This window comes from Sebastes fasciatus, chromosome 19, assembly GCF_043250625.1.
Source record: "Sebastes fasciatus isolate fSebFas1 chromosome 19, fSebFas1.pri, whole genome shotgun sequence".
In the NCBI taxonomy this organism is placed as follows: domain Eukaryota; kingdom Metazoa; phylum Chordata; class Actinopteri; order Perciformes; family Sebastidae; genus Sebastes; species Sebastes fasciatus.
In genome coordinates this window covers 16,587,270-16,614,003 of record NC_133813.1, presented here as the reverse complement: position 1 = coordinate 16,614,003, position 26,734 = coordinate 16,587,270, and the positions used below count along the sequence as shown (strand labels likewise).

Below are 26,734 nucleotides of genomic sequence, written 5' to 3'. Positions count from 1 at the left end.
GGTTCTCAGCATTTGAAAACAATGCTACGAGTGAGCGACAAGCCTTGTCTATAGCCAGAAAAGCAAATGTATCACAGCAATTTCATTTTCCTAGTACTCTCCTCTTCTTTTCTCTCCATATTTCTATTTGATTCCCACTCTCACTAATTCTCTATGGGGGAATGCTGTGGTATTGTTTGTGACAATTAGAAGCTAAGATGCTGTGTTTGAGATCGGGCCTATCAGTGTAGTTTCAGTCACTGCTAGTCTCTGAATTCAGTTTTGTTCTGAAAAATCTGATGTTTACAACAACTCTTCAGGGCAAGTTTAGACTCAGTGCTGTTAAAAAATGCAGACACTTTCATGAGTCATTTTTGTAGAGGTTTAATCTACATCAGGGAACTAGCCAGTCTTTGCCACCATGGTTCACAAAACCTGAATCTGCAGATGGTGAGCCCAGAGGACCCTGGTGGCTCTTTTAGGTATATCTAGTCAAGGTACAGGAAGTAGTGCAATTAATCGATTAATCAATTTTTGGAGTGAGAGAAAATTGGTCACCAACACTTTTGATAATCAATTAACCTTTTTAGTCATTAATCAACAAAAAAAAATGCTGAACATTTTCTGGTTCAAGTTTATCAAATATGAGGATTTGCTGTTTTATATCATTGCAAATTGAATACAATTTAGTTTTGGTAATTTTTCAAACAAATCAAGCCATTGGGCTCTGGAACCTTATGACCATATGGCATTTTTCACAATTATTTGATATTTTCTAAACTAAAAGATAAATTGAAAACATAATCAACAAAGATATCTTATGAAAAGTTATTCCTCATTTTTCGTACGAATGTCCAGCAACATGTGTCAACTTCTGGTCTTTACATGCATACAGTCTTTTCAAAATAAACAGGAAAACAACTTGGTTAGGTTTAGGCAATAAAACTACTTAGTTAGGTTTAGGAATAGATCGTGGTTTGGGTTGAAATAACTACAGAAGTTACCTGACAAATAAATCAAGGTTGACTTCTGATTTCACACTGAATACGAACACCGGTCTCCTGTGGTGAAAGTCTGGTGTTTTTTGACCCACCCATTCACCCTGACCTCCTCCCAATGCGGCGTTTGTTGCTCTTTATACTTCCTGGTTCTTGATTACGCGGACTACATACAAATTGATTTTGTGGGATATATACAGTGCATTGCTTTTCGTAGGGTACAGCTACGAACAGTGCATGAGAATGGCCTGGATAATGACAGTGAGTATTAATTGCAGCCCTAATTGGAACGCCTGCAGGTGCCACTACCAGGCCTGGCTGTGGCAACTGCTGTCCACCTCCGTTTTGAGGTTTTGTGGGCACAACTGACTGGAAGAAGACCCGAGGGTAGGGTAGACCAACAGTGAGACACAAATCAGGGATTGAATCTAATCTTCTAGCTGCTCTGAGAGTTCTTGGGACCCCCAGAAGGAATTTGTCAAGGAAACAAATTCTTTGAGCTCGAGCTGCAACAATTAATTATTAGTTGTCTTTTAAATTAATCGCCAACTATTTTGATAATCGATTAATTGTTTTGTGTACATTTTTAAGGGAAAAAAAAGTAAAAATTCTCTGATACCAGCTTCTTAAATGTGAATATTTTCCGGTTTCTTTACTCCTCTATGACAGTAAACAGAATATCTTTGACTTGTGGACAAAACAAGACATTTGAGGATGTCGTCTTGGGCTTTGGGTAACACTGATCGACATTTTTTCCCCATTTTATAGACCAAACAACTAATCGAATAATTGAGATAATAATCATAATCGTCAATGAAAATAATCGTTAGTTGAAGCCCTAATTTGAGCTGTTCTGCTTGGCTTTTTCTGCCACTGAGACCCAGTATCAAATCTGAATAGATGGATGGTTATAGGGCTAGATGTGCTTCTCCAAGTCAGCTTCCTAGAAGTAGTTATTTTTACAGATATCTTTGTCATCTTTTTGCAGAGTAAATGACAGCTAGTTCTGATAGGATAGAGAAGCTCTCCTCATCCATTGTTTGCCAGTCTGTAGTCTTTATTAAGATGCATGGACTGACATTTAGAAAGTTCAATTACCTGTCATCAGGTCATACACGTGGAATAACCAATGATAAATAAAAAAACACTTTCAATCGGTCAATATTCAGAGTGGTTCTCATCAATACTCCCATTTCACTGAGTAGCGCCTAATATCAACATAGATCGAGTGTAATAGGTAGAAATGGCATCGCTTCATTTCTGTCATTATCATGTAATGAACTCTGACACTTGATGTTCCCGTCTTTTGCAGAGTGAGCTGCCGTGAATCCCGAGAGGAGAAGTCTCCCGACAGGAGACAAGATGGCGTCCAACAACACCCTGCGCAGCTACTCCATCATCCCATGCTTCATCTTCGTAGAGGTGAGAGGCTGTGTGTGAATTTTAATCCTGGTTTGTGGGGAACGCACACGAGGAGTTTGTGTGTGTGTGTGTGACAATTTAACCATTAGCAAATGACCTCTTCTGGTAAATTATACACAGATAAGCAGAGCGTAAAGTGTTGGAATGAGCTGAGTGTGTGTGTGTGTAAGAATTGTTCTGCTCCTCCATATTTAATTACCATGTCATCTGAAAGTCCTTAATCAGAGAGATGTCTCAGGACGCCTTGTATTACTTCTCTCTCTCCCTCTCTCTCGCTCTCTTTCACACTCACTCGCTTCTCTCAGGAAATATCCTACATAACAGCCTCAGATGAGTTCACGCCTCTTCTTTTATCTCAGGCCTTTTTTTTGACTGACCTTTTGTGTCACATTTTCTGACAGCCCTCCACTGTAAGACTCTTTCACACTCTAAATGAATATAATTGTCCTCCAAGATAAGTGAAATGGGACTATTTTATGTGATCATTTCCCCCCTTTGAATCATGATGTTCTTTCTACCTTGCTGCTTTTTGGAGCAGCCTCGCGGGGTATTGCCTATTTTTTGCCTCAGTACTTCTTATGTAAGAATCACGTTATTGTTCTGCACTTCTTTACACACATCTTGAGACATTAACTCACGACTTCCCCCAGTTATTGATTAGTCAGATGTCAATAATTTAAACGCAACTTTGTGTTGTTGAACAAGGACGTTGTGAGATTATTTCTATTCTAATTATCACTTTGACACCTTAAAATGTGACTTTTCACTTGAGCTCTGCGACACCTCGTTGCATTAGAAATAACAGGCGGGTGAGCCAGGGAGATCAGTTTTTGACAAATCACAAGTTTAATATATCAGGTATGAGCTATTCTCAGAATGACTGAAAAATACTTAACTCTCTCAGTCTTACTCAGGAATGGAAATAGAAATTAACTAACGATACTGGTACATGTTGCATGGTCTATTCTTATTTGTAGAAGAAGAAGAAGAAGAATAAAAGCCTTTGCATGGTCCGTATTTTGTATCCAGAATTGTCACATGTTTAAAAATCAATACGACCTCACGTTGTGTCAATCTCGTTTACACACCGAATCCAAAATTTTCGTCCGTCACAGGTTTTTGGAACGGGTTTGATTTTCTACGTTTTTTCGTATCCGTCAAAAGCCAAAACATACTTTATATTTCTTTTTGCAAACAAAGTTTTCTTAACTTATTTTTCTGGCCAGGTCTGCACTGTACATATTGCTGCACTAGATTGTGGACTGCCTTACTGGAATCTTTTCTTAGTTTGTGTTCCCTAGCCTCTCGGCCAACCTTGCACATGTAATTAATTCAGTTTGTCTCATATTGTGAATTTTTGAAACAAATAGAATAATAAAACGCATCGGACTCCGTGTGCAAGGTTTTTGTGGATTTTATCCGATGATGGATTAAAAAAACGCATACGAATAATACAGACTTGGTGTGCAAAGACCTTTACTCAGACATAAGATGCTATGATTCCCATATTAGAAAACCCACTCGTGTCAATTCAAATGTCACTTTGACTCCCACTCGGGCCAGACTTTAGGTTAGAACATGTGAGAAGAAATCACCCTGTACAGCAATGTGTTAACATAAGAAACACAGTGGATACAGAAACATTTCAAGCACCATCCTCCTGTAAAATGTTTTTTTTTGTTCTTTAAATTGAGACATGATTCATCATCAAAGTGCTTCATCTTCTATAGAAAGTCCTGCTGTTGGACAGCCTGTCATCATTGTACAGCAATTTGCTCATTTACAGCTTTCAAGTGTCTTGGCTAGAACTCAGCATGCACTGCTCAGTTGGACATCGCTAATCATGGCTGTGCAATTTGTTTAATTAGGGGAAGAGGGGGTTTAATGGGTAACACATTATTACGTTGGTGACCACACTCAGAGTTCAGCATCTAGGTGGTTAACTCTATCCAGGATGTCACAGTAGTGCTGAAAACACAAGAAATGTCCTCCTTGTTTTATGATGAAACCATCAGCTAATCACATTTCGATGATCAGATATCTAAAAATCTGTTTTGGAGACTTCGCTAGTCTGTTACCATAGCAACGGGTGCATCTTCAAAGTTGTTCAGACCAGAATGAAGCGACTCAGCAAGCAGCTGTTATTGGTTATTGATGAATCTCTGCCATGGTTTGGCTGTCTGATGAGAAAATTAAAATCCCAGTAATGGCTGTTATGTGACTTAATCCCATCAGTGAGTGATCACCCCTCAGGAGATGAAGGAAGGGGAAATGTTGACATGTTGTTCACAATGCTTCACGGGATAAGAACATTTCTCCCTCTTCAATAAACATCATGAGTACAGTTTTATACCCTTCTCCCTTTTCACCCCCTTATTTTTCATATTTACATGAATCTGTTGTTGTCAGCTCAAAATGTACTGAACTGCAAACTGACAGGTTCAGTTGAAGTCTCTTATTAACGGGACACTCCACCGATTTTACACATTAAAGGTCCCATATCGTGCTCATTTTCAGGTTCATGCTTGTATTTTGTGTTTCTACTAGAACATGTTACATGCTGTAATGTTAAAAAAAACACATTTATTTTCCTCATACTGTCTGCCTGAATATGCCTGTATTTATCCTTTGTCTGAAACGCTCCGTTTTAGCTCATTTCAACGGAATTGTAACGGAATTGCATTGCTAGGCAACAGTTTGGGCCCATGTTTACTTCCTGTCAGCTGTTGTTATTTACATACACTGCAACCGGAAATAAATTGGGACACATTAAGAATGTTTACGTTTAAAACCGTGTAACCGTGGTCTAAATATTGTATATTTGTGACATCACAAATGGACAGAAATCCTAACGGCTTGTTTCAAACGCACAATTTCTGAATACGGGCTGTGCGTATTTCTCCATATATTGAACGTTTCAATACTTTCAAAGTATTTATATAGCACTTAAACCTGCTTTATACTATAATAGACATGCTAATCTCACTTTTTACAATATGGGACCTTTAAGTTCAGTTTACTCATCACAAAGAGTATGATTCAGCCTGTGAAAACAGTTGTATAATGTACTCTGCGTTTCTATAGCGACCTCTCGAAAGTCTGAAAAATAACCCAGATGATGTCATCAGGGTTATCTCAGCTTGAGCTTGGAGATGACCCATTTTTAGCAGAAAGCCTGCGTTACGTCGAGTTTGAAGGACATGAGTGTTTGCCAGACAAGGAGGGTCAAACGAAAAATGCATTGTAGCATAAGAAATGTAGAATCCAATGTTTTTGATGCATAGTTGGAGGTTAAAAGTCAGAATATCTCGGCCTCTGCTGCCTCGACTCCTGTTTATCTGTCTCTTACAAGTCTGCCATCTTTATGGAAGTGTAATACTAAATTGCAGGAGTGCTGCTTTTATATGGTTGAAATTAGGATTAATAACATGTGTAACATGTATCCCAATGTGTATATAAGCACAATCACATGCAATTCAACTCATTTAAGTAATTTATAATGACCAAAGTGATTGAAATAATTATTGGGATTAGTAAATGATTATACAGAAATTGTGTAAAATGACAGCATTATATGATACAACTGAAAGTTCACACAAAACAATGACAAATATTGTCCGGAAACCCTCACAGAAAAACAGCTGTCAGTGTGTCAGTGTGCTGACTTGACTAAAACTGCATGTGATTATCATAAAGTGGACATGTTTGTAAAGGGGAGACTTGTGGGTACCCATAGAACCCATTTTCATTCACATATCTTGAGGTCAGAGGTCAAGGGACCTCTTTGAAAATGGCTGTGACAGTTTTTCCTCGCCAAAATTTTAAGTTTGGAGCGTTATTTAGCTTCCTTTACGACAAGCTAGTATGACAAGGTTGGTACCAATGGATTCCATAGGTGTTGTAGTTTCATATGATGCCAGTATCTTCACTCTAGCTTTAAATCTGACAGCCCTAGTCTCAATATAAAAAGAAAATGATCACACCATGTATATATTTTCTCCATGTTGCAGCAGAGCATAGGCAGAGTGTTCCTGAGAGAGACGCTGTTATAGCCCATTGAGTAGCGAGCTTTCTTTAATTTTCACGACTCTGTTTTCTATCACTCCCCCTCCTCTTCCTCACAGACCGCTCTCAAAGGCATCCTATACCTCCCTGTCTTACCCATTTTCTCCGTCTCTCCCTCTTTGATGTCTCTGTCACATCCTCGCAGCCTCATTTCTCTTCTCTCGCCCCTCCCTTCTCCACCGAACCTTCAATCTCTCCCCTCATCTCTTCCCATTTCTCACGGTGTCACAAGAGCTTCTCCTCTTCCTTCACCTCCTTTATCCTCCTCTGCATCGCTCCATCTCGGTGCCCTTCGCTCTTTCCCCCGCTGCTCCTTTTGTTTCTTCTTCGTTTTTTACCCTCTTTATCTTACTCACCCTGCCTGTCACGAGCAAGAGCAAGGCAGAGGGACAGTGCCGTCACGTGACCGGAACAAAGCGTCCTGATTGGTGCGGCTCCAGCAGCCAGAGGCAGTGTGACAGGGAGGATGCTTATTTATGGTGATTTGTTTATTTTAGTCATGTAACTTAACCTCAAGATGATCATCTGTTGTTGCCATTTGTGGACTATGAGATGAAAGGGAATAAAAATTAGATTAGTGCAACAGGAAGACGGGACACACGGGAGGAGGAGGAGGAGGAGGAAAGATGAGATGGAGAGGATGAGGAAAGTACAATAGAGGGAAGGAAGTGAAAGGTTGCAAAAATGATGATAAATTAATTAAAGGCAGAGCTGTGGAGGTGAGCCGTGAAGAATGAGGAGAGAACGGATATATCCTCCTCCCCCTGGATGAGATTATGTAATACACAGAGCCCCAGGCATTCATTCATCTAACTAGGACCACTTAGACTTCTCAGGTTTTGTGTACAAAAATGAAAAAGTTTAGCGAGTCCTAGTGAAATCTTTTCAAAACACCACCCGCACCAGGCTGTAAGGAAACAATCTCTTCACGATCATTTTGTGAAAATTCCCACTGTCAACCTTCTTTCTTTTATCTCGCCCAATCTCCTCTACCAGTGTGGTGTAATAATGTTCTGGGCTGTCATTATTTCAAAAACAAAAAAAACACATCTCCGCAGGGAGCGGTTTGTTTTTGATGTCGCTCCGTCTCTCCCTTCTTGGCTGCACTGACGCAATAGGATTTTTAACTTGGGGGATTCTAAAAATGGGGCTTTTATCTGGGGAATCACGTGTTAAATTTAGTTTTTGGAACAGCACATAGCCTAATTAAACCTGCTAGTTTTGATTAAGCTTGAACAGGAAACATGCTTGCAATCTGCCTTGGCCGCAGTTGGAGACTTTGACTTGAAGAGGCTCAGGAGAGGAGAGGTAGATAGTCATTTATGAACCTCGCAGCGGTGATTCTGTCTTTTGAAATTGGGGGAATTCTTAATCTGTGACACACTTTTTCAATCGGGGACCCCACAAGATATCGTTTAAATCAGATTTGAAAGCACCGGTGACTTTTGTTTCATGTGTTTTTACACTGTGAACACAGTGGAAAGTACAAACAACACAAAAGTCTCTTTAGAGAGTTTTCATGACAACAAGTCAAGCAAACAATAAAGGCAGAAGCAAAGACTGGGCAGGCAGAAGTAAGAATAAATCAAAAGGTTAAGCATTGATGCAGAGGTACAGGCAAGGGCTAAGCAAAGTCCTCAATGTCTTGTTGAAAACAGGGTAAAAAGTCACTAACAGGTCACAAAAACAAAGCTTGAACAAATGGCTTGCGAGCTTGGCATGAGCCCAAGATAATCCAGCGATGGCTACAGGGAGACTGAGGCTTAAATAGGAAATCCTGGCTGGCTTGATTGGGCAGGTGATTGTTTGCAGGTGATCACTTGGGCAGCGAGCCGATCCTGAAAGACACACCCACACACAGCAAAGCCTCTAGAGAGTAGGAGTACCATGCAGGTCAGGCCGACAGGGACAATATCCAACTGGTATGAATATGTGTGTGGCTTTATGTCTCCCCGGGGGGACAAAGAGTAACAGCTGTCTGAAAGTACCATGAGACCCACTTTAGAACAACATAATCACTGTTTTTAACATGCTGACTAAAAATGTTAGATGCCAGATTGACTTATTCAGCAAATATGTACTGTAGTTGTTATCCAATTTTTCAGACACAATCAGTGTGTTTAACTTCAGATTTATTAAAGAGGACCTATTATGCTTTTCTAATTTCCCCCCCTTTCCTTTAGTGTGTTATACAGTTTTTTGTGCATGTAAAAAGGTCTGCAGAGTTACAAAGCCCAAAGTTACTCTCCCCCACAGAAACACTGCTGCTGAACTGCCCAAAATGCCTTGATTGAAGTCCCGCCTTTTCTTCTGTAAAGTGGTGATGTCATCAAGTAACACATTTGCATAATACCTGCCTATAGCGGCTAGTTTGGCCAACAGGAGCTCAAACAGAGCAGAGTTTCAGAAAGATGGTGAAAAGAGTTGCTGCATAACAGCTGGTAAGAGAAAAGTAAAGCGTTTTTTGAACATTAATGTTCTTATAGAAACACAAAATACAACTATGCCCCTGAAAATAAGCGTATAGGTCATCTTTATGACAGCACAAGGAGATCTTATATTTCAATTTTAATTACATTTTCTTTTTAATCAGTGTGCCATAGCCAGCTAATTCTTGTCTCATTTGTGGTCTGATGAACAGTATATTCATCAAATTCACTGCCCCATATCGTTATTTTCCAGGCTAGCTTTCATATTAGGGAAGTGTTTTCATCACTCAGCGCCTTGCCCACTTTTTAGTATTTTTCTAAATTACAGTATGGACTTAGGCTCAGACGTGGGGGTGAAGTTATACTTTAACAAATTCTGCAAAGACAGCCACGAGTACTAGTCAATCAGAGACGGAGTAGGGCAGGTCTTTGCAGAAAGCTATGATTTCTATGAGTTTGGCAAGTTTAGAAAATAGATAATAATGTGGTAATCTTCGAGTTAAACTTCACCTAAGAAAGAAATATCCTCATAAAAGTATAATATTACAAACTAGTTATATTTGATCCAATAGGAGACAGGTGACCTTTAAAAGAAAATTAGATTGAATAAGACACAGAATAAGACACAGAATATAAATACACTGCATGTGGGGCACATTTGTAATATAGATATTTTATCTTAATATATTAATAATCCTGGATCAAGAGATTAGCGCTGGGATTCTTTTTAAACGCTAGTTAATACAGTGGTTTGCAATTTCTTTTCAGTAAAGACTGCAAAAGACAAATGTTATGTCTTGATTTGGGGGTCAGACTTACATTTAACAGCTGACTATTCATCATTATAAACCAGCTTTTTGAATACATGTTAGAAAAAAAACAGAAACTGTCTTCTGTGTCACGTAAAGACAAGTTTGACAACAGAAGTGTAGCATCACGGTCTAAATCCGGGCAAGCCAGACTAAGATGCCCATTTCTGTCAGTCTTGTCTTGCCGGTGTACTAACGCAACATGACAGTGAAATGAAAATCTAGGTCTTGGCGTTGGATTTATATAACATTTTCCTGGTTGTTTTCAGGGTGTGAGGGAGGAGATGGGCGGTGCGACTGACAGTAAAAAGATTTTGGAGTGAAGGAGATGAAGAAGGGAAGAGATTGGGAGCAATGGAGAAGGGGAGGGATGGGTAAAAATTTAATTAGGGTTGGATTTTTATAATGATGAAATTGGCTGTGTCGGAAGAACTCACAAACATACAACAAAGCGATATCATCAAGTGGTTCTAAATCTGTTGGGAAAAACAAACTGTAACTCATACGACAAACTATAGAATTTATAACCGACCCTTTACATTACCGAGTTAAAGGGAAACTATGTTGTTTTTTGGTCACGGGTAAATGCTAAAATATAGTTTAACAGTACCATAAGTAGAGTCATTTAGTCGGGAGACGCTGGACTCTTAATGTTACTTATTCAACAACATGGTTTGCTAACATTAGCTAATATTAGCTGCCATAGGCTATACTGGTCGTACCAGACCAAACTTGAATGTATAAACTAATTTCTTCTTTTAAAAGTTACATTGTCTCGCTTTAAACCTGCATTAATTGATTTTTATGGCAACTTTGGGGCAGTGCAACAAGCTGAAAACACAAATTGACGCAAGACCACCTACAAAGTTGAGTGGGAAACGTGTTTGCAAACTGTTAAAACAGCATTTAGCCTACAAATCCGACAGACACAGAGCAATAAAAGCATTCATTTGGAGTGGTGTTTCTGTACACCTGAAAATTGAAAATTCACTCTCCTTTTTTAGCTTTGTTTTGGTCTCCACCAGCTCCTGAGGGGGATTTCTGTCTTTTTTAGTTTTCGTTACCTTAGAATGAGCTGTTTATATCTACATACAGAGCGGGTCCTTTTCCCAGCTGCCATGTTTCTACACTAGCCCAGAACTGACAAACACAACACTGGCTCTAGATAGGGCCTTTCACGTTTTTGTGTTTTTGCGTTAGTTCTCCTATATGCTTGGCACACAAGAAGTTTTCTGTTGGTTGCAATCTGCAACCTCACCGCTAGATGCCACCAAATCCTACACACTGGATATTTTTCTTTGCCTGTAAGTAATTGATTCATAAATGGTGGCAGTAGGAAATTCGTGTCCTCTGAAGTGATATACTTACACAAAGGCACTGAGAAATGTAGCATGTTAAAACTCAACAGAGGTGGATGGCTGCACCAAAATGCCCTGCCCGAATCTTGAGTAAAAGAGGTGAATTGTACCCTCCAAGGGAGAAGGATAATGGCATGCTGCAGTAACTTTGTATAGGCATTTTACGACAGCCAGTCTTGTCAGTCTGCCCTTCAAACAGCTAATGCAGCATGACGCCGGCTGGGGAGGGAATATAATAGAGCCACAAGTTATGCTTTACAGAGAAAGGGACACTTGTCCAGGTGTAGAACTGTCACATAAAAGCCAGCTCATAAAAAAAGTCACAGAAATGGCTACCGGCCTCCAGGGATTACACTGCACCACTATTTTCATTTCGGTATTGTTGGTCAGTGATGGAAGAAGCACTCAGATCTTTTACCTGAGTACAAAATACCACAGTGTAGAAATACTGTGTTACAAGTAAAAGTCCTACATTCCAAATTTTACTTAAAGGTGCAGTATGTACAATTTAGCGGCATCTAGCGGTGAGGTTGTAGATTGCAACCAACTGAAACCTCTCCCATGTGCCAAGCGTGTTGGACGGTGGCCGACGCAAAAATGTGAAACTCGAATGGTCCTATATAGAGCCAGTGTTTCGATTCGTTCTGGGCTACTGTAGAAACATGGCAGTGCAACATGGCGGCCGGCTCCGTAAAGAGGACCCGCTCCCTATGTAGATATGAACGGCTCATTCTAAGCTAACGAAAACACAACAATTCTCATTTTCAGGTGATTATACTCTAAAGAATACATATTAATATTAAATTCTATTTCTGCCAATAGATCCCCCTAAATGTTACACACTGGCCCTGTAAGTAAAAGTACAGAAGTAAGTATTACCGTCAACAAAAATATTTTAAGTACCAAAATGAATACTCATTATGCAGAGTGACCCATTTCAGAATAATGTATATTATTGGATTGTAATTATTTATGTGTAAGCATCACTAGCAACCAGTTCATGTGGGGCTAATTTCGACTACTTATACCGCTATAGGTAGCTTAATTCACAATAAAATACCATCACTTATTAGTTGATTCTATTTTAATAATCAGAATCTGCAAAGTAAGTTGTAAGTAAAGCTGTCAAAATAAAAGCATTGTAGTGCAAAGTACAGTATTTCCAAAATTTGGTGGAGTAGAAGTATAAAGTACATAGCACAAAATGGACAAGCAAAGTACAAGTACCTTAAAATTGTATTTCAGTGCAGTACCTGAGTAAATGAAGTAAACGTATAGGCCTGAACCAAGTATAAGGTCTGCTACAGACTGCAGGACAGAGAAGAGAAGACGAGAAAGTAAGATCAGGCTGAACAAGCTGAAATTGCTTGTCTCTCGTGGCCTGTTTTGGTAATTTGCCACAGCCCGATGACTCTTATCATATCTAATAGCTCACTGCTTGTTTACGGCTTTCTGTGATTTATAATGTGGAGAAGAGTGGAAGGAGGCGGGGTGAGTGATGGAGAAGAAGCAAATACGACTTTTATGGAGATCTAGAAGAGAGAGTGTGATTGGGATGAATGGGAAGTTGGCCCGACCAGCTCAATGCTTCGTACCAGCAACCTCAACTTCTCCGGCTATACTATGCTGAACCCAGGCTGGTGGATGAATACAAATGTGGTTGTGATTGAGCTTGAGGCAAGCTTTTTTTTTTTCCAAATGCAAATAAGGTGAAGGTCAAAGTAAATGAAATCACAGTGATACGTGTATACTCTAGTAGTGTACACCCCCCTTATTAATCTGCCCAATCCCTTTTCAGGTATTTCCTTGTAAACCTGTCATCCGTACGTACTGTATGTGATCCCACAAGGTATTACATGGCATTTCTGCAAGCGCAGGAATTTACATATTTTCAGAGGAGACATATGAATAATGTTTTAGCCGATTAGTCTGCTTGGAACATGTTTGCGGAACAACGTGAAATTATCCCCTATCTGTCTGTCTCCGTCATTTGGATGCTGTTTGCCAACACGCTGCTTGAAGACGAAGGAGCAAGAGGATTTTTTTGCACAATTTGAAACACTGAAAACTTCTGTTTTTGTATGATTCACTTTACTTTACCTTTATTAACGAGTATATAACCATGATGTGGCAAAGGTATGGGGTGCAGCCAATAATGGTTCCTCATACCAGTAGTTGTTGATGGAAGTGAACTGTGTAAAAATGTTCTCCACGGCAGGGTACCTTTGTAATAACAGGATAAATATCGCTAACTAGCTTAGTGTTATTCAAAAAATTTGGCATAGAAACCGATAAAGCACACAGACACACAGACACACACACCTGGACATCTCCGCATGGCCATCTGTCACAAGACTAGATCTGCCAACAGTTCTCTCCTCGCTTTCTTGCCTTCACTGTCTGAACCCCACTGGTCATATTGTCCAGTCTGGCTCACACACCCTCCATATTTTACAGTGGATAAAATTGCTTTGCATTAAATACCAGTTAGTTCTGGTCAACTGATTTGATTGGAAAAGATCTATTGTTGAGATTCATTAAAACAATTCTAGTGTGTTTTACTTTTATTGTAGTGTCTGACTGGGGAAAGCCATGAGGTGGTCACTGTTTACGCTGCTACAAAATGAATGTTTTTGTATACTGTAGCATATACCAATAGTACTGTAGTAGCGCAGGCTGGTCTCATACACTGACGAAAAGTAATGCGCTGTAATTCGTGTATATCCTACGCATACTTGCTAACTTTTTCATAGCCCTCTCCTGGATTCCTACCGGGGTCACAATTCTCCCCTATTATACCGATTTATGGCAAACTTTCACATTTTGTTCCTTTTCGTTATCTTAACCTGTTTCTGGAACTGAACAGTGTGTATAGTCCGTACTGTTCGCGACACATCAGTTTGAGTTCATGTTTAAGCTTCGCTCGCCACAACGAGCAAAAAGCCGTAGTGGTGCGGTGGAAACCATTGGAAATAACAAGTATTGGAGTTCGGTAGTGCTGTTGTCAAGCTGTGTCTGAAAGGACCTTCAGTGAGTGAGAGAAAGAAAGAGAAATAGAGAGAACTATGAGAAAGAAAAACTCAAGCAGGTGCAAAAAATGAATAAAAACTGATGAATATTAGTTTATGATAGAGATTCACAAGCCAAGTTCACACCAGACGGGTGAATTATTCAGTGTTCTTCCCTGGGAGTTAAAAGTGAAATCAAAAGTTTAACATAAAAATGCTGTTGCAGTGTACTTATTTTGTTATTTTCATTATTTTAAAGTCATCAGAATGCAGGAAACAAAGTCTCTGAAACTGGGGGAGGCAAGTATAATCCCAAGTGATCAATTCATATGTAATCCACGTAACTGTCAAACAGGAAATATAAATAGTGGCACATAAGGAGGAGGTCGGGCTGGATGGGTGGGTCAAAAAATACCGGACTTTCACCCAGGAGACCAGTGTTGTGTCCCGTCTGAAACCAGAAGTCAACGTTGATTTATTTGTCACAGAACATAAGTGAAACCACTTCCGATGTTATTTTAAGCCAAACCACAATCTTTTCCTAAACCTAACTAAGTGGTTTTGTTGCCTAATCCTAACCAAGTCGACATTCCCCTAAGCCTAACTAAGTAGCTCTCTTGCCTAAACCTAAGGAAGTGGTTTCCTGTGAAGATGGAAGTTTATTTTGAAAAGACTGTATGCATGTGACGGACGGATATGGACACGTGTTGCTGGACATTCTTAGGAAAACGAACAAAAAAGGAGGAATGACTTTTTCGTAAGATATCATACAAACCGTTGTAGGAGAATGTGTTGAGTAGTGCTATACTTTTTAGCCAAGCTCGAGGCTCAGTAGAACAAAGCCAACAACAACAACCATCCTTTCACTTTGAAAAGTTTGTCTTTCTTAGCCCAGAAATAGCAACCAGCAAACAAAAACCACACTGGCTCAAGTGTACTTGTGATTGACTGCTGATCTAACAGATGTGTTTTAACTGTCATGGGAATTGTGGTGTTAAAGATTTATGAAATGTAATCTTTATGAAATCTAACCAATGTTGTAAGCTTTAAAATGAAATTAAGTTGTAACACTGCAGATAGTGAATGAAGTTGGGTGTCTGTGTGTGACAGGGCATGGGTCTGTGTGAATGTACTCTATAAACTAACAACATGGGGAAAGCAGAAATTGACCCTGAGTCATCAGGTCAAACGTCTGCTGTGGAAGATGATACTATTCCCTGCTTATATGGGGGTTACCTGGTACAGGACTATGCTTTATGGAACGGAGATGTTTTTTATCGTTTGTTTGTACCACTTTATAAGGCTGTATGTAGCTCATTGTAGGGTGCTCACTTGATAGAAGGGAAGAGAAGAAGAATTGATAGACAAATATTGTGTTTGTCCATTTTGTTGCCTCTCTCATCACTCTAAAGTGATGTTAAGTTGCCACGACATAACTGTGACATGCATGTACACTAATATCCCCAAACTGACAGAAACTCTGGGTAACATTTAATTTTGCAACTGAGTCACCACAACAATCGATTAATCGATTAGTTGTCAACTATTAAATTAATCAACAACTATTTTGATAATCGATTAAGCGGTTTGAGTAATTTTTTAAGAAAAAAAAAAAGCCTAAATTCTCTGATTTAAGACATTAGAGGAGGTCTTCTTGGGCTTTGGGAAACAACATTTTTTCACCATTTTCTAACATTTTGTAAACCAAATATTGATTAATCCAGAAAGTAAATGACAGATTAATCGTCAATGAAAAGGATTGTTAGTTTGAAGCCCTAAGTGAAGGCAAACAGTTTATGGATCCACAGAAACAACAAGTCATCTTAAAATAGCTGGGGTAAAAAGCTCTATTCCATTATGGGACCCATAATTAGTTGCTGTTTTTCTTTGTTATTGATAATTACACTGGTAAATGATCTAGCCAAATATCCAGTTGTGCTGTCTGTGATGTCTTGGCTCCTTGTAAGATAAGATCAATAAAATGTGTAACAGTTCTAGTTGGCTGAATATGTTTAATATTTAACATTGTCCCAGCAGGTTATGGAATGTAGTTTTTGTGTTGTACACGACACATTTGTGTTTGTCCTCCTTTTGAAGTGTTACTCATCCTTCTGCGGTAGCATAGTGACACCTGGTGTTGGGTAGTAGTATTACAAATGGCTGGCTTAACCATGTTTAAAGAACATGGAACCATTCATAACACTACTATCACTTGTATATGATGTTAAAAAACATTTAGCAGTTTTTCAGCAAACAAATCTGTGTCTTATCTATTTGTTATAACCTGATACTTTATTGATTCCAATGGGAATCTATCAATGAAGCATCTTACTATTCTGTTCTTTTATCACATTTCACATTTTCACCGTCATCATAACAGCTGAGTAGCTCCTAATGTTACCTTTATGTGATTAATGTCTACATTTCAATTTTTAATTTTGTTTTAACTTTATTTTTCAAGAGGTGAGCCACCATAGTGACATATAACAAGGTAGACAGGAAGGATAATAAATAAAAAAAATAATAATAAAAATGGGATAAAAGGACACACAACAAATCTTATACAAAACCAGGTAAAAAAAAAATTACAAAAAAGGTTACACAAATTATATCTCAAAAAATAATAAAAGCTAAAATAATACAACTGTATATACTCTCCCAACTTATGTCTACATTTGCTGGCAGTACTTTTGCCTGACTAAGATATCCTACTCCTCCCAGTTCCAGTGACGTTATGGAACCTTTCTTCTATCTGGCAGCGTCTCTAAATTTAAAATGTAGACAAACACCTCATCACCTTCCTTTGATATAAATACCAGATCATAGTGCCAGCAGGTTGGCGCCAGCATCAACACATAAGTGGCTGGATGACACAAATGCAGCTGATTTTCAGAAACCACATTAAATGCCTTGCTGTGCAATGTCTCACATTTCATATTACAGTGTTTGGTTCGTTATCGGTGACTAAGGAAACCATATATATATATATATATATATATAAAAAAAAAAAAGAAATGCCTGCAGCCGATTCTGGAAAGAGAGCGAAAAGAGGCCAGAGACAAAAGATGATGTTGGAGGGATAAAAGGATGAGGGGGTGAGGGAGGAGTGGAGGTGGTAAGTGATGGTGGTGCTGCTGGTGGGGGGGCTTGTACACGAGGAGTTAGCATGAGAAAGAGAAAGAGAAAGAGAGAGAGAGAGAGAGAGAGAGGAAAAGAGATGTTTTATTTTTAGGATTTATGCAGTTGTTATGTATTAAAACCTGTTAGAAACGTCACAGCTGAGAGAGGAGCGGGATCAGCTGCAAAACAAATCATTTAGGGAAATTTTTAACCACTGAAAACTGAATTGAGTATAGGAGGAAGCCTTCAGTGCGCTGGATATACAACTAACAAGTCCGCCTTTCCCCCTTCTCGTTCTTCTTTTTCTTCTCCTCTTCTTCAACTTCCTCTACTCTCTCGCTCTATCCCTCTCCAACATGTTCTTCTTCCAGCTCGTCATCATGTCCGGCACGGTGTTGTTGGCCTACTACATGGAGTGCACGGACCTGTTCAGCGTGCACGTGCAGGGCTTCTTCTGCAACGACGCCGAGCTGATGAAGCCCTACCCGGGCACGGAGGAGTCCAGCTTCATCCCCCCTCTCATCCTGTACTGCGTGGTGGCTGCTGCTCCCACCACTATAGTGAGTAAAAACCTCTTTTATCTGTGTTTTACAGATGTGGCATGAATGTGTTTCTTCACGCTCTATCTCTCTGAAAGAGCAACCATTTGTTCTCTTCTTACAGCTTTTCACATTTGAAACCTATTATTGTTCTTATTGATGTTTTTTTTTCAATAAACTACAACCATCAAAAATGTAATTATGACATAACCACTACTCCACTAAGTATCATAATGTTGCCAGACTTTATTTACAGTTAGAATATGCTGCTAACTTAGCCTAACATGACCTACTGTTGTGACAGTGTTTGTAAGTGCACATAAGTCACTTCAGTGTTGAATTAAATATTTTATATTTGATTTAAAAAAAGTCATCAATGCAGAATAGAAATTCAGCTATTTATCTTTGCACCTCTATCCTTGGTAAATTCCACTTTCTCAAAATATGGGAGAAAAACTCAAAGCACAATGTTTGACTGAAGACCGTTTTCACATCTTTTTAAGTTTGGTACCAATTTCACAAGCTGAACTTTTGGCTCTCTGTTTTGAACTTACTACACCGTCTCTCTACACAATCTCTAAAACAGGTTATTTGCTTGTTTCGCACCACGAAAACATCACGCTGAATGCACAAGTGAAAGTCTTCAAGGAGAAGTGTATGTGAGCTGCATATGACGAACAAACATTTTCCTGCACTACGGTGTGATTTCTTAAACAGCACGTCCATGGAGATTCTGAGTCATCCAGGCCACGGTATAGCTCCCAGTGCTAGAAGGAACCATTCATTCACTATTCCTTTAGTTCTGCTGAATGAAAGGGACGCCCGTGCATCGGTGAAACTTCTTCAACATCAACAGGGAGTAGAGTCGCCTTTGACTCAGTGCCTATAATTATAATGTAGCTGATGTCACTCTGTCCTTTTACAGCTGTTGTTTAATAGAACAACACACTATTTCTAAGCACATTTTGAGTATGTGGTGTATTCACATTGGAAAAAGGGACAACATAAAGAATACTAAATTATGGTTGATCTTCGACTGTGCTGTTGATGGACACTTTTCTCCCACAATGCAAAGGATATTAAAGGAAATGGAGGAGCTGCAAAAAAATATATTTAATTGTGGGAGGTGATGGTGAAACAACTCCAAAAAAGGTATTAATACTTAAGAAAGACGTGTTGCAGCCTCTTTGTGAGATTTAATTGTCAGTGACCAGTGGGCAGCTCTGTGGTCTGAAAAGTGAAGCCAATGCTCCAGTGCCGTAAACTTGCATTCTTTCTAATAGCCAGCAGGGGGCGACTCCTCTGGTTGCAAAAATAAGTCTGATTGTATAGAAGTCTATGAGAACATGACCCCACTTCTCACTTGATTTATTACCTCAGTAAACATTGTAAACATGAGTTTATTGTCTCGATCGCTAGTTTCAAGTCTTCCTCAATACAGCATGATGTTCATTTTGTAAATGATGGTCCCATTTAGAGTCCAATAGACCATAAAGCAGGCTATGCTTTAGGGCGTGGCTACCTTGTGATTGACAGGTCGCTACCATGGCGTTGTTCGGTCTGGGAGTTGTCCGCGTTTTCGTCTTAGAAATTAAACCCTTTCACGGTGTGTTCTCAGTTCATGAAAGTTAATATCAACATTTTGGTCTGTCTTATTCAGCGTTCCGTTGCTCCACCCTCTTGTGTCACTTCTTGTTGTTTTGTATATTTACTGCTAAAACAGTCACACTATGACAATCAGTATGAAGCACATACTGTATAGAATTATGTGTGCAGCAGTATGGATTTGGGACATACATTCATTTTGATATGTCATTGCAGAAGAGCTACAGGTGTAGCTAATAGCATCAGTGGACCTTTTTCACTGCAGGTATTTATACTTGTCATAGCAGGAGACACTACAAGTGTAATTAAAACCGTTAACGATGGCTCTATGTCTCAGTCAGCCAATGTCACTGAGCCAACACAGCGGAGTGCAGCCCTCATTAGTGTTATTGATTACACTCTGTGTTACCTACGAGGACATTTCAAAAATATCTTGTGTGAATATTCCCTTTTCTGAACACTTAATGACCAACAAATATATTAGACATGTCCAAGCTGTTAATTTGAAAAGCTCAGTGACAGTTGTGGAAGAATGTAGGGCAAGTATTACATGTGCAGTGCTGATTCAAATGCTGTAGCAACATGCAGCCACCAGGTGTCAGTGTAGCTCCATGCTTGTTGAATCTAACCCAGCACACCAACCCACTAAGGCGCCATATGTCTCTGGGCCCCCCTGGGTCAGTTCATTAATATAAACCTGTGTCAAAGATATTCCGAACACCTCCCGAAGACTGTTTGTATGTGTCTGTTTAATATTATAATTTGTTTTCTCACGTTTGAATGGGACCATATGCGAAGGAAAAGACGAGTCAATCCCCAGAATACAGAAACAGAAGTCTGGTTCAGGCTGTTTGAAGTATAGCTGCTGCTTTATGCTCAGCCATAGGCCTCAGTGTATTTCATGAAGTGCATACATGTTAAGGGCTGCAGTCGTGCATCACATCAGTTCAGATTGTTAAAATTGATGTGTTTAAAATAATCAATTCCAGCTTTGGCTTTGACTTTAATACCCGTCACCTGGGGAGTCAGTTGTTAAAAGGAAATACTGTAAATACTTTAAGTTGTAAGTTGAGCGTGTGTGGTGAGTCCATTAGGCATTTTCACTAAAACAGCAACAACTTTTTTGTCATCTGTGTGAGCCAAACATAACTAATTAGCTAAATCTGCCTTTTCCAATGAGCCATCACATCCTAATATTTCCTCATTGTGCATGCTGTGTGTTGTTACAATTCAGTACTGTACGTTATATCTATTTTTAAATCGCATTGCAGCATTTGATTCACCAATTAATACAATTTCACAATGATATGACTTCCTGAAAAACTCTAAAACAGTTAAGAACGTTAAAAAAATTAACAAACTTTAGAGATAAACAGGTCAAAGTTGTCAACTGCGCCATTACAGCCACTTGCATCGCTCACATTATTCTGTAGCATTATAAATACTATACCTTTCCTATGCATTAACTGTAATTTGATGTACTGTACCTATACTTTATGTGTACATATGTGTAAGCAGTGTATGTAGTTATGGTAGACTTATTCATTACCTGCTACACCATTGAAGTATGTCTCAATATCTTGATGTCATTATGGAATTTGATGTTTGAATCTTACTTCATATCAGTCCCTTTCTTGGTCGAGCACCGCAAGTTATGTTCTGTTGAATGCTCCACTGCAAATCTAAGATTTAGTTAAGAACTGCAGATTGTCATGAAAAGGCTTTTAGCAGTGCACTGTATGTGTCCCATTTTTATACCCCAGGTTCCAAACAGACTTTCTTTTCTATTACGATTTCAAGAGTCACTTAATCTGGGAGGTGATCGTAAAAGATGTCTGGTTCTTGGACACACGCCACCCATTTATTTGTAATGAGATATTACTGTTCTGCTGCCTCTTTGTGTCTCCCAGCTTTTGTGTTTATTATCTGGGACACTTTGTTCTTTGCTCTCAGGCTCTAAATATTGAGTTTGGTTACCGGTATGTTAGTCTGAAGTAGAACTTGAATTACTGTCACTTTTTATGGAAGAAGTAAAACACATCCTCTATTGCATTTCCTTCCTGTAGCTAATTGGTGTGCAGATGCATCAGCAGTCCACAGTGTTACACACACACACACTCTAGCCCTTATCCTAGCCTTAACCATCACAATTACCTAACCCTAACCCTTACCCTAACCCTAAACTAATTTTAACTTAATTTTAATACCAAGTTTGAACCCTCACACAGGCCTTTGAAGAAGTGAGGACCGCCCAAAATGTTCTCACTTTGATGGTCTAAAACATTGGTCCCCACAAAGATGGTCTAAAACATTGGTCCCCACAAAGATAGATATACAAGAATTTATACACACACGCATGCCTGCACGCACGCACGCACGCACGCACGCACGCACGCACGCACGCACGCACGCACGCACGCACGCAATAGAGTATAATAAATTGGTTTGAAATCCAGGAGAGTGCTCTGATTGGCTAGGAAATGTGACAGACAGTATTATTCACAGCTGATTTGGTTAGAGTGCATCTGTGTGCAGTTTTGACAGACTCTTCTGCACTGATTACTTCACAAAGAAAGAAAAGAAAAGAATTAAAAAAAAGAAAATATAATTTTAGACTGACTCGAAAGTATAACCAACTTCAGTGTACTTCTTGGTACAACGTTGCAATGGTCTTTTGTCTGTAATCGTTACACAATTTGATTTCATTTTTGTGTAGTTTTTACGTAAAACTCAATAAATCTTAATAAGATGAATCTTTTCTTCCTTTATCCTGCTTGGCCCTGATCACACACACAGCTCCTCAATGCTGTCTCAGCTGTTCAACTTTTGTTTAACACTGCTGGTCATTTCCCATATTTCCATCTCTTTCCTCTCTCTCTCTCTCATTGGCTTATAGTATGTGGTCTTAGTCTCTTTATCCATCTGTATGCCATCCCAAACTTTTTAATTGTGCCCTTTGAGAGTGCTGTGTCAGGTGCTAAAGTTGGGCGTCACACTGTATATCGCTCTGTCGCCACATGCGCCATAAACCAGAGAAGCAGCCAATCAGAATTAATGATGACAGGGCTCTGGGATGTTGGCCAATTAGCAAGGGGGGAAGTAATTTATTCAGAATGTTCCACATGGACGGACCAATGGGAGGCTGTAGAGGTTAGATGGGTCGTTTTGATGCAACCGACTATAAACCTGTTCATCCATGGACAGGCATCAGAAAGTCCATCATTCACCCGCAACATAATGAAAACATGATGTTGTTCTTGTCTATCAAGTGCGGCTCCAAAGGAGACAGGTGGCTGACTAATGTAGGGTACCGAGCGTAAACCACCATGAATGACGGTAGAAGTTTTTCAAGATAAACTCTCTCTAAAGGTGTAGAGATATCAGAGAAGGACGGTGTTGAATTTGAAGAACTCCAATGTATTTTTTTCCATACCAATTTAAGGCCTTGATGGCTAATTCCACTAACTTTTATGTGTGTCTTGGTGGTGATACTGAAAATAATAGGCTCATTAAGAAGACATTAAAGGAGCATTAATTGATTTTTTCTCTCCACTTCGGGGAAGCATAACAAGCTGTAAACACACCGACTTTACATATTATCACCTTATAAAGTGAATGTGAATGTGAGCAAAGAGTGTCCTATTTACACTACCAAGCAGACATGGAGCAACATTAGCATTCATTTGGAGTCGTGTTTCTGGCCACCCAGTGAGTGTAAGTTCAATATTCCCTCTCATTTTAGCTTAGTTTTTGATCTCCAATGATGCCTGAGGGAAATATCTGGCTCTTTAGCTGCTAAATGTTCTACTATGTTCACCGGCTAATCGCTAACTTTGTCTGTCAGCAGTTTTGTGGTAGGTTGGAAACGTACAGTGTCAGAGCTTTTTTGCTGAAAACAGCTGCCCGGAGAGCAGTGAGAGTGAACCAAACAGTTAAAGGGACAGTGTGTAGAATTTGGCGGCATCTAGTGGTGTGGTGGCAGATTGCAACCGAGTAACCCCCCCGCTCACCCCTCCCTTTCCAAAACCGTGGCAACTTTGACTCTACGGAACTACGGTGGCCTTCAGGTAATGTATAAACACTAAAGGCCAGTGTTTGGTTTGTCCATTCTATGCTACTGTAGAAACATGACGGAGCAACATGGTGGACTCCATGAAGAGGACCCGCTCCCTATGCAGCTCATTCTAAGTTAATGAAAACACAACGATTCCTAGTATTAGGCGATTATACACTAATGAAAACATAGTTCCAAATGTTATATTCCATTTCTGATAATAAATCTCCCTAAATGCTACACACTGGCCCTTTAAGTTGCGGGCCAGCCAAAACAATGCGCTGAAAGACCCTAAACACTCCTTAGAGCGAGAGTGACCGCATAATTGTGTGACAATTCTCTATTGGATTCATCACTACACCTTTCACATTATATTTGATCCATTAGTTATATACAAATATTGATTAGTGCATCATTAAGGAGATATGATTTGACCAACTGTTTTGGTACTTTTGAGGGATGTTTTAGCCACCAACTATATTTATATTGTATTACATATTTCCAAATAAACCCTAGTCAAATTGATTTGTTTTTGCTAAAATCTGAAAGGATTATCACACATAATTAACAGATTGTAAAGTATAACAATCAAGACAAGTTTTCTGCTGCCCCAGGCTACATGCTTGATTATTGTTCAATAAATCTCTACTTTTGGCAGTCGGTATGATGGAACAAACTGCGCCATGAGTCATTTATGGTTTTCCACAGAGGACAGTTGTCACATTTAATAAGTGAGCAAATAAAAATGTGAACGGGGTGAAACACATACATACAAAAAAGGTACTCCTAAATACTGTGGACAGTCACTGTAATGTCACAGGTACTGAATTTTATGGACTTTCAAGGGTATTGCGGACCTGAGCTCCCATAAATTTGGTACACTCTTGGATGAGTCAGTGTTATTAATGTAGGTAGCAGATGAACCAGAAGTCTGTTCTTTTCGTTTCATGTAAATTACTCCAAAGAATTAGATTCTTTTCAACCTTTTCATTCTTTGCTCAGACACCACACAGTTTCAGTTGAAGTTGTTCCTAAGTTTTCTGACATTACATTTGGAGATACTTGTTTCTTTCAGTCAGTTCAGTTTTCACAGCATTTGTATAAAGGAGAGCGGGGATTACATGAGTTGAAATAAGACGATCAGTCAGTGGTAACTAACCTTTTCAGCGCTGAGGCAGACTCTAGCGAGACAAATACTTCAAGGCAATTACTAGTTGCTTGGAAATGTTAAAGTCGTCATTTAGAAAAAGTTTCCGGAAATCACTTGTTCTCAGCATTTCAAGGACCTGAATGGAAATGAACTGATTTTGATAAAGTTTTTTTTTTAAAGTTTGCATATAGCTGTCTGACAGATAAAGGTACATCTTAGCTCCCTTCATGGCAAAACTGACCTATATTTCAGATTATAGCATAGCATACTGTAGGTCTGTTTGCTTATGCACGCTTCAAGCTAAAGTCAAACAACATAACTAGCTGTTTTGATTATGTTATATACACGATGCTTTAAAGGTCACATATTATGCTCATTTCCAGGTTCATAGATGTATTTTAATGTTGCACTAGAACATGTTTACATGCTGCAATGTTCAAAAAACCCTTTATTCTTCTCATACTGCAGCCTGAGTCTGCCTGCCTCAGAGCCTAATTCAGCCTCTGTCTGAAAACCACTGATTCACAGCCTGTCTCCTCCCACTCTGCTCTGATTGGTCAGCGTTTTCTGTCAATCAAACTTCCTCAACAACACAGCGTCACTATCTCCCCCTCCCTCCCGGAGAAGCTCTCTAGAGAGAGACGAGTGGAGAGAGAGGAGTGGAGGGAGAGGCAGCTAGAATAGAGCTTATAAACCACTTTAAAGTTTATAAACCAGAAACTTCACCCAGCGCACGTTACCGGAGGAATCTGATCAGAAATCGGCGACACATGATGAACATCTGCGGTCCAGATTCCAGGTTTTCCTGACGGTTTCTCTCAGGTAAATAATGCTATTTATAGCTCTGTTAGTTAACTCAGTGTTTACCTCATGCATCAACTCTGTAAACCGTAAACATACACTCTGTTTTACGTCTGTCTTTACAGATCCATCTGTGAGAAATGACCGACAGAATCATCCCAGAGGAGAGCAGACAGCTGAGAGCAGACAGCTGTGGGCAGATGGGAGATACAGAGCTAACCCGTTAGCATGTAGCTACATGCTAACGGGTTAGCTACATGCTACCGCTATGACACGGTGTGTAAACACAGCGACCATCAGGGTGGAAAATAGAAGATGTGAAACAGTAGTCAGTTCATTATTTCTGCTAAAAGATAAATGTATGGAAGATCAGAGTAATGGTATATTATTTACAGTAGTAGCTGTCTCTGTGTTACCATGACTACAGACCACCGGAGCTTAGCTTACCATAGTTTACCAGAGCTGAAGACTTTCTCCTGTACCATGTCACATAACTAACTAACAGGTGAGATGATTACAAATGCTGTGAATAATTAATATTGTCATCTGTCAACTCAAATAAAGTTTGACTGTGAAACAGAAATGTGTTGTGTTGCTTACAAGTCACTATTTACTACCTGTACTCTGCTACATGCATGACATCAAATATATATAATATATAAATATCATCTGTTTAAACAGTGTAATTACATAAAGCCTTTGTGAAAGAACATGTTATATTTAGATGATGGGAGTACATGAAGCCTGTTCTGCTGGTTCTTGCAGACTTTGCTCAAGTTAGGTTGAGGAGGAGAGACAGTGACGCGCTGTGGGGCGGGGTCAGCTACTGAAGGTTCTCTCTGGTTCGACCAGGAAACCCTTACATGGCTTGCATTTCTCTAATGACGTCAGAAGAGAAGGAAAAAAAGCGATTTTTTTTTCTGCACCCATTTCCGGACAAACGGAGGAGGAGAAAAAGAGAGAGGATGGTCTTTTATGATACTATGGTGGCCTGTAGACACACTGGGGACAGATATTGATGTTTAAAAGACATGGAAAAGTGCATTTTGCATAATAGGTGACCTTTAAGAGTTTAAGATTTGGATCATGAATTTCGTCTTTAAAACAACCCCAGATTTATAGCCTGTAGGGGAATTATATTAGTTAACTGTTACACTGTTTTTTTGGCCTCTGCAAAAATGAATTTGTCACAACCACTGCTCAGCTGTAACAAAACTACATGATACAAGTTGCCTGCCTTTTACAGTCACAGTCTGTTTGAAGATAAAGGCTTTTTCTTTTGGTTATGTTGCCCTTGAAGACAGATGTTTTCTGGGTCAATGTACATCAGAAGATGGATTCTTCTGTCATGATGCATTTCTGAGAGTTTCATTTGGTATTTACATGCTTTATGTCAG

The 26,734-nt window shown here is 39.4% G+C and overlaps 1 protein-coding gene across 2 annotated transcripts in view; it reads left to right on the top strand.

Annotated features, from left to right (window-relative positions):
- The window catches only part of plppr1 (phospholipid phosphatase related 1), a 62,105-nt gene that overhangs the window by 17,891 nt on the left and 17,480 nt on the right, over positions 1 to 26,734 (top strand). For both annotated transcript variants that reach the window (XM_074617919.1, XM_074617920.1), the window contains exons 2-3: positions 2,290 to 2,399; positions 17,560 to 17,748. In XM_074617919.1, coding sequence (XP_074474020.1) covers positions 2,340 to 2,399; positions 17,560 to 17,748 — 249 coding nt within the window. In that variant the 5' untranslated portion in view covers positions 2,290 to 2,339. The remainder of the gene's footprint in view (positions 1 to 2,289; positions 2,400 to 17,559; positions 17,749 to 26,734) is intronic.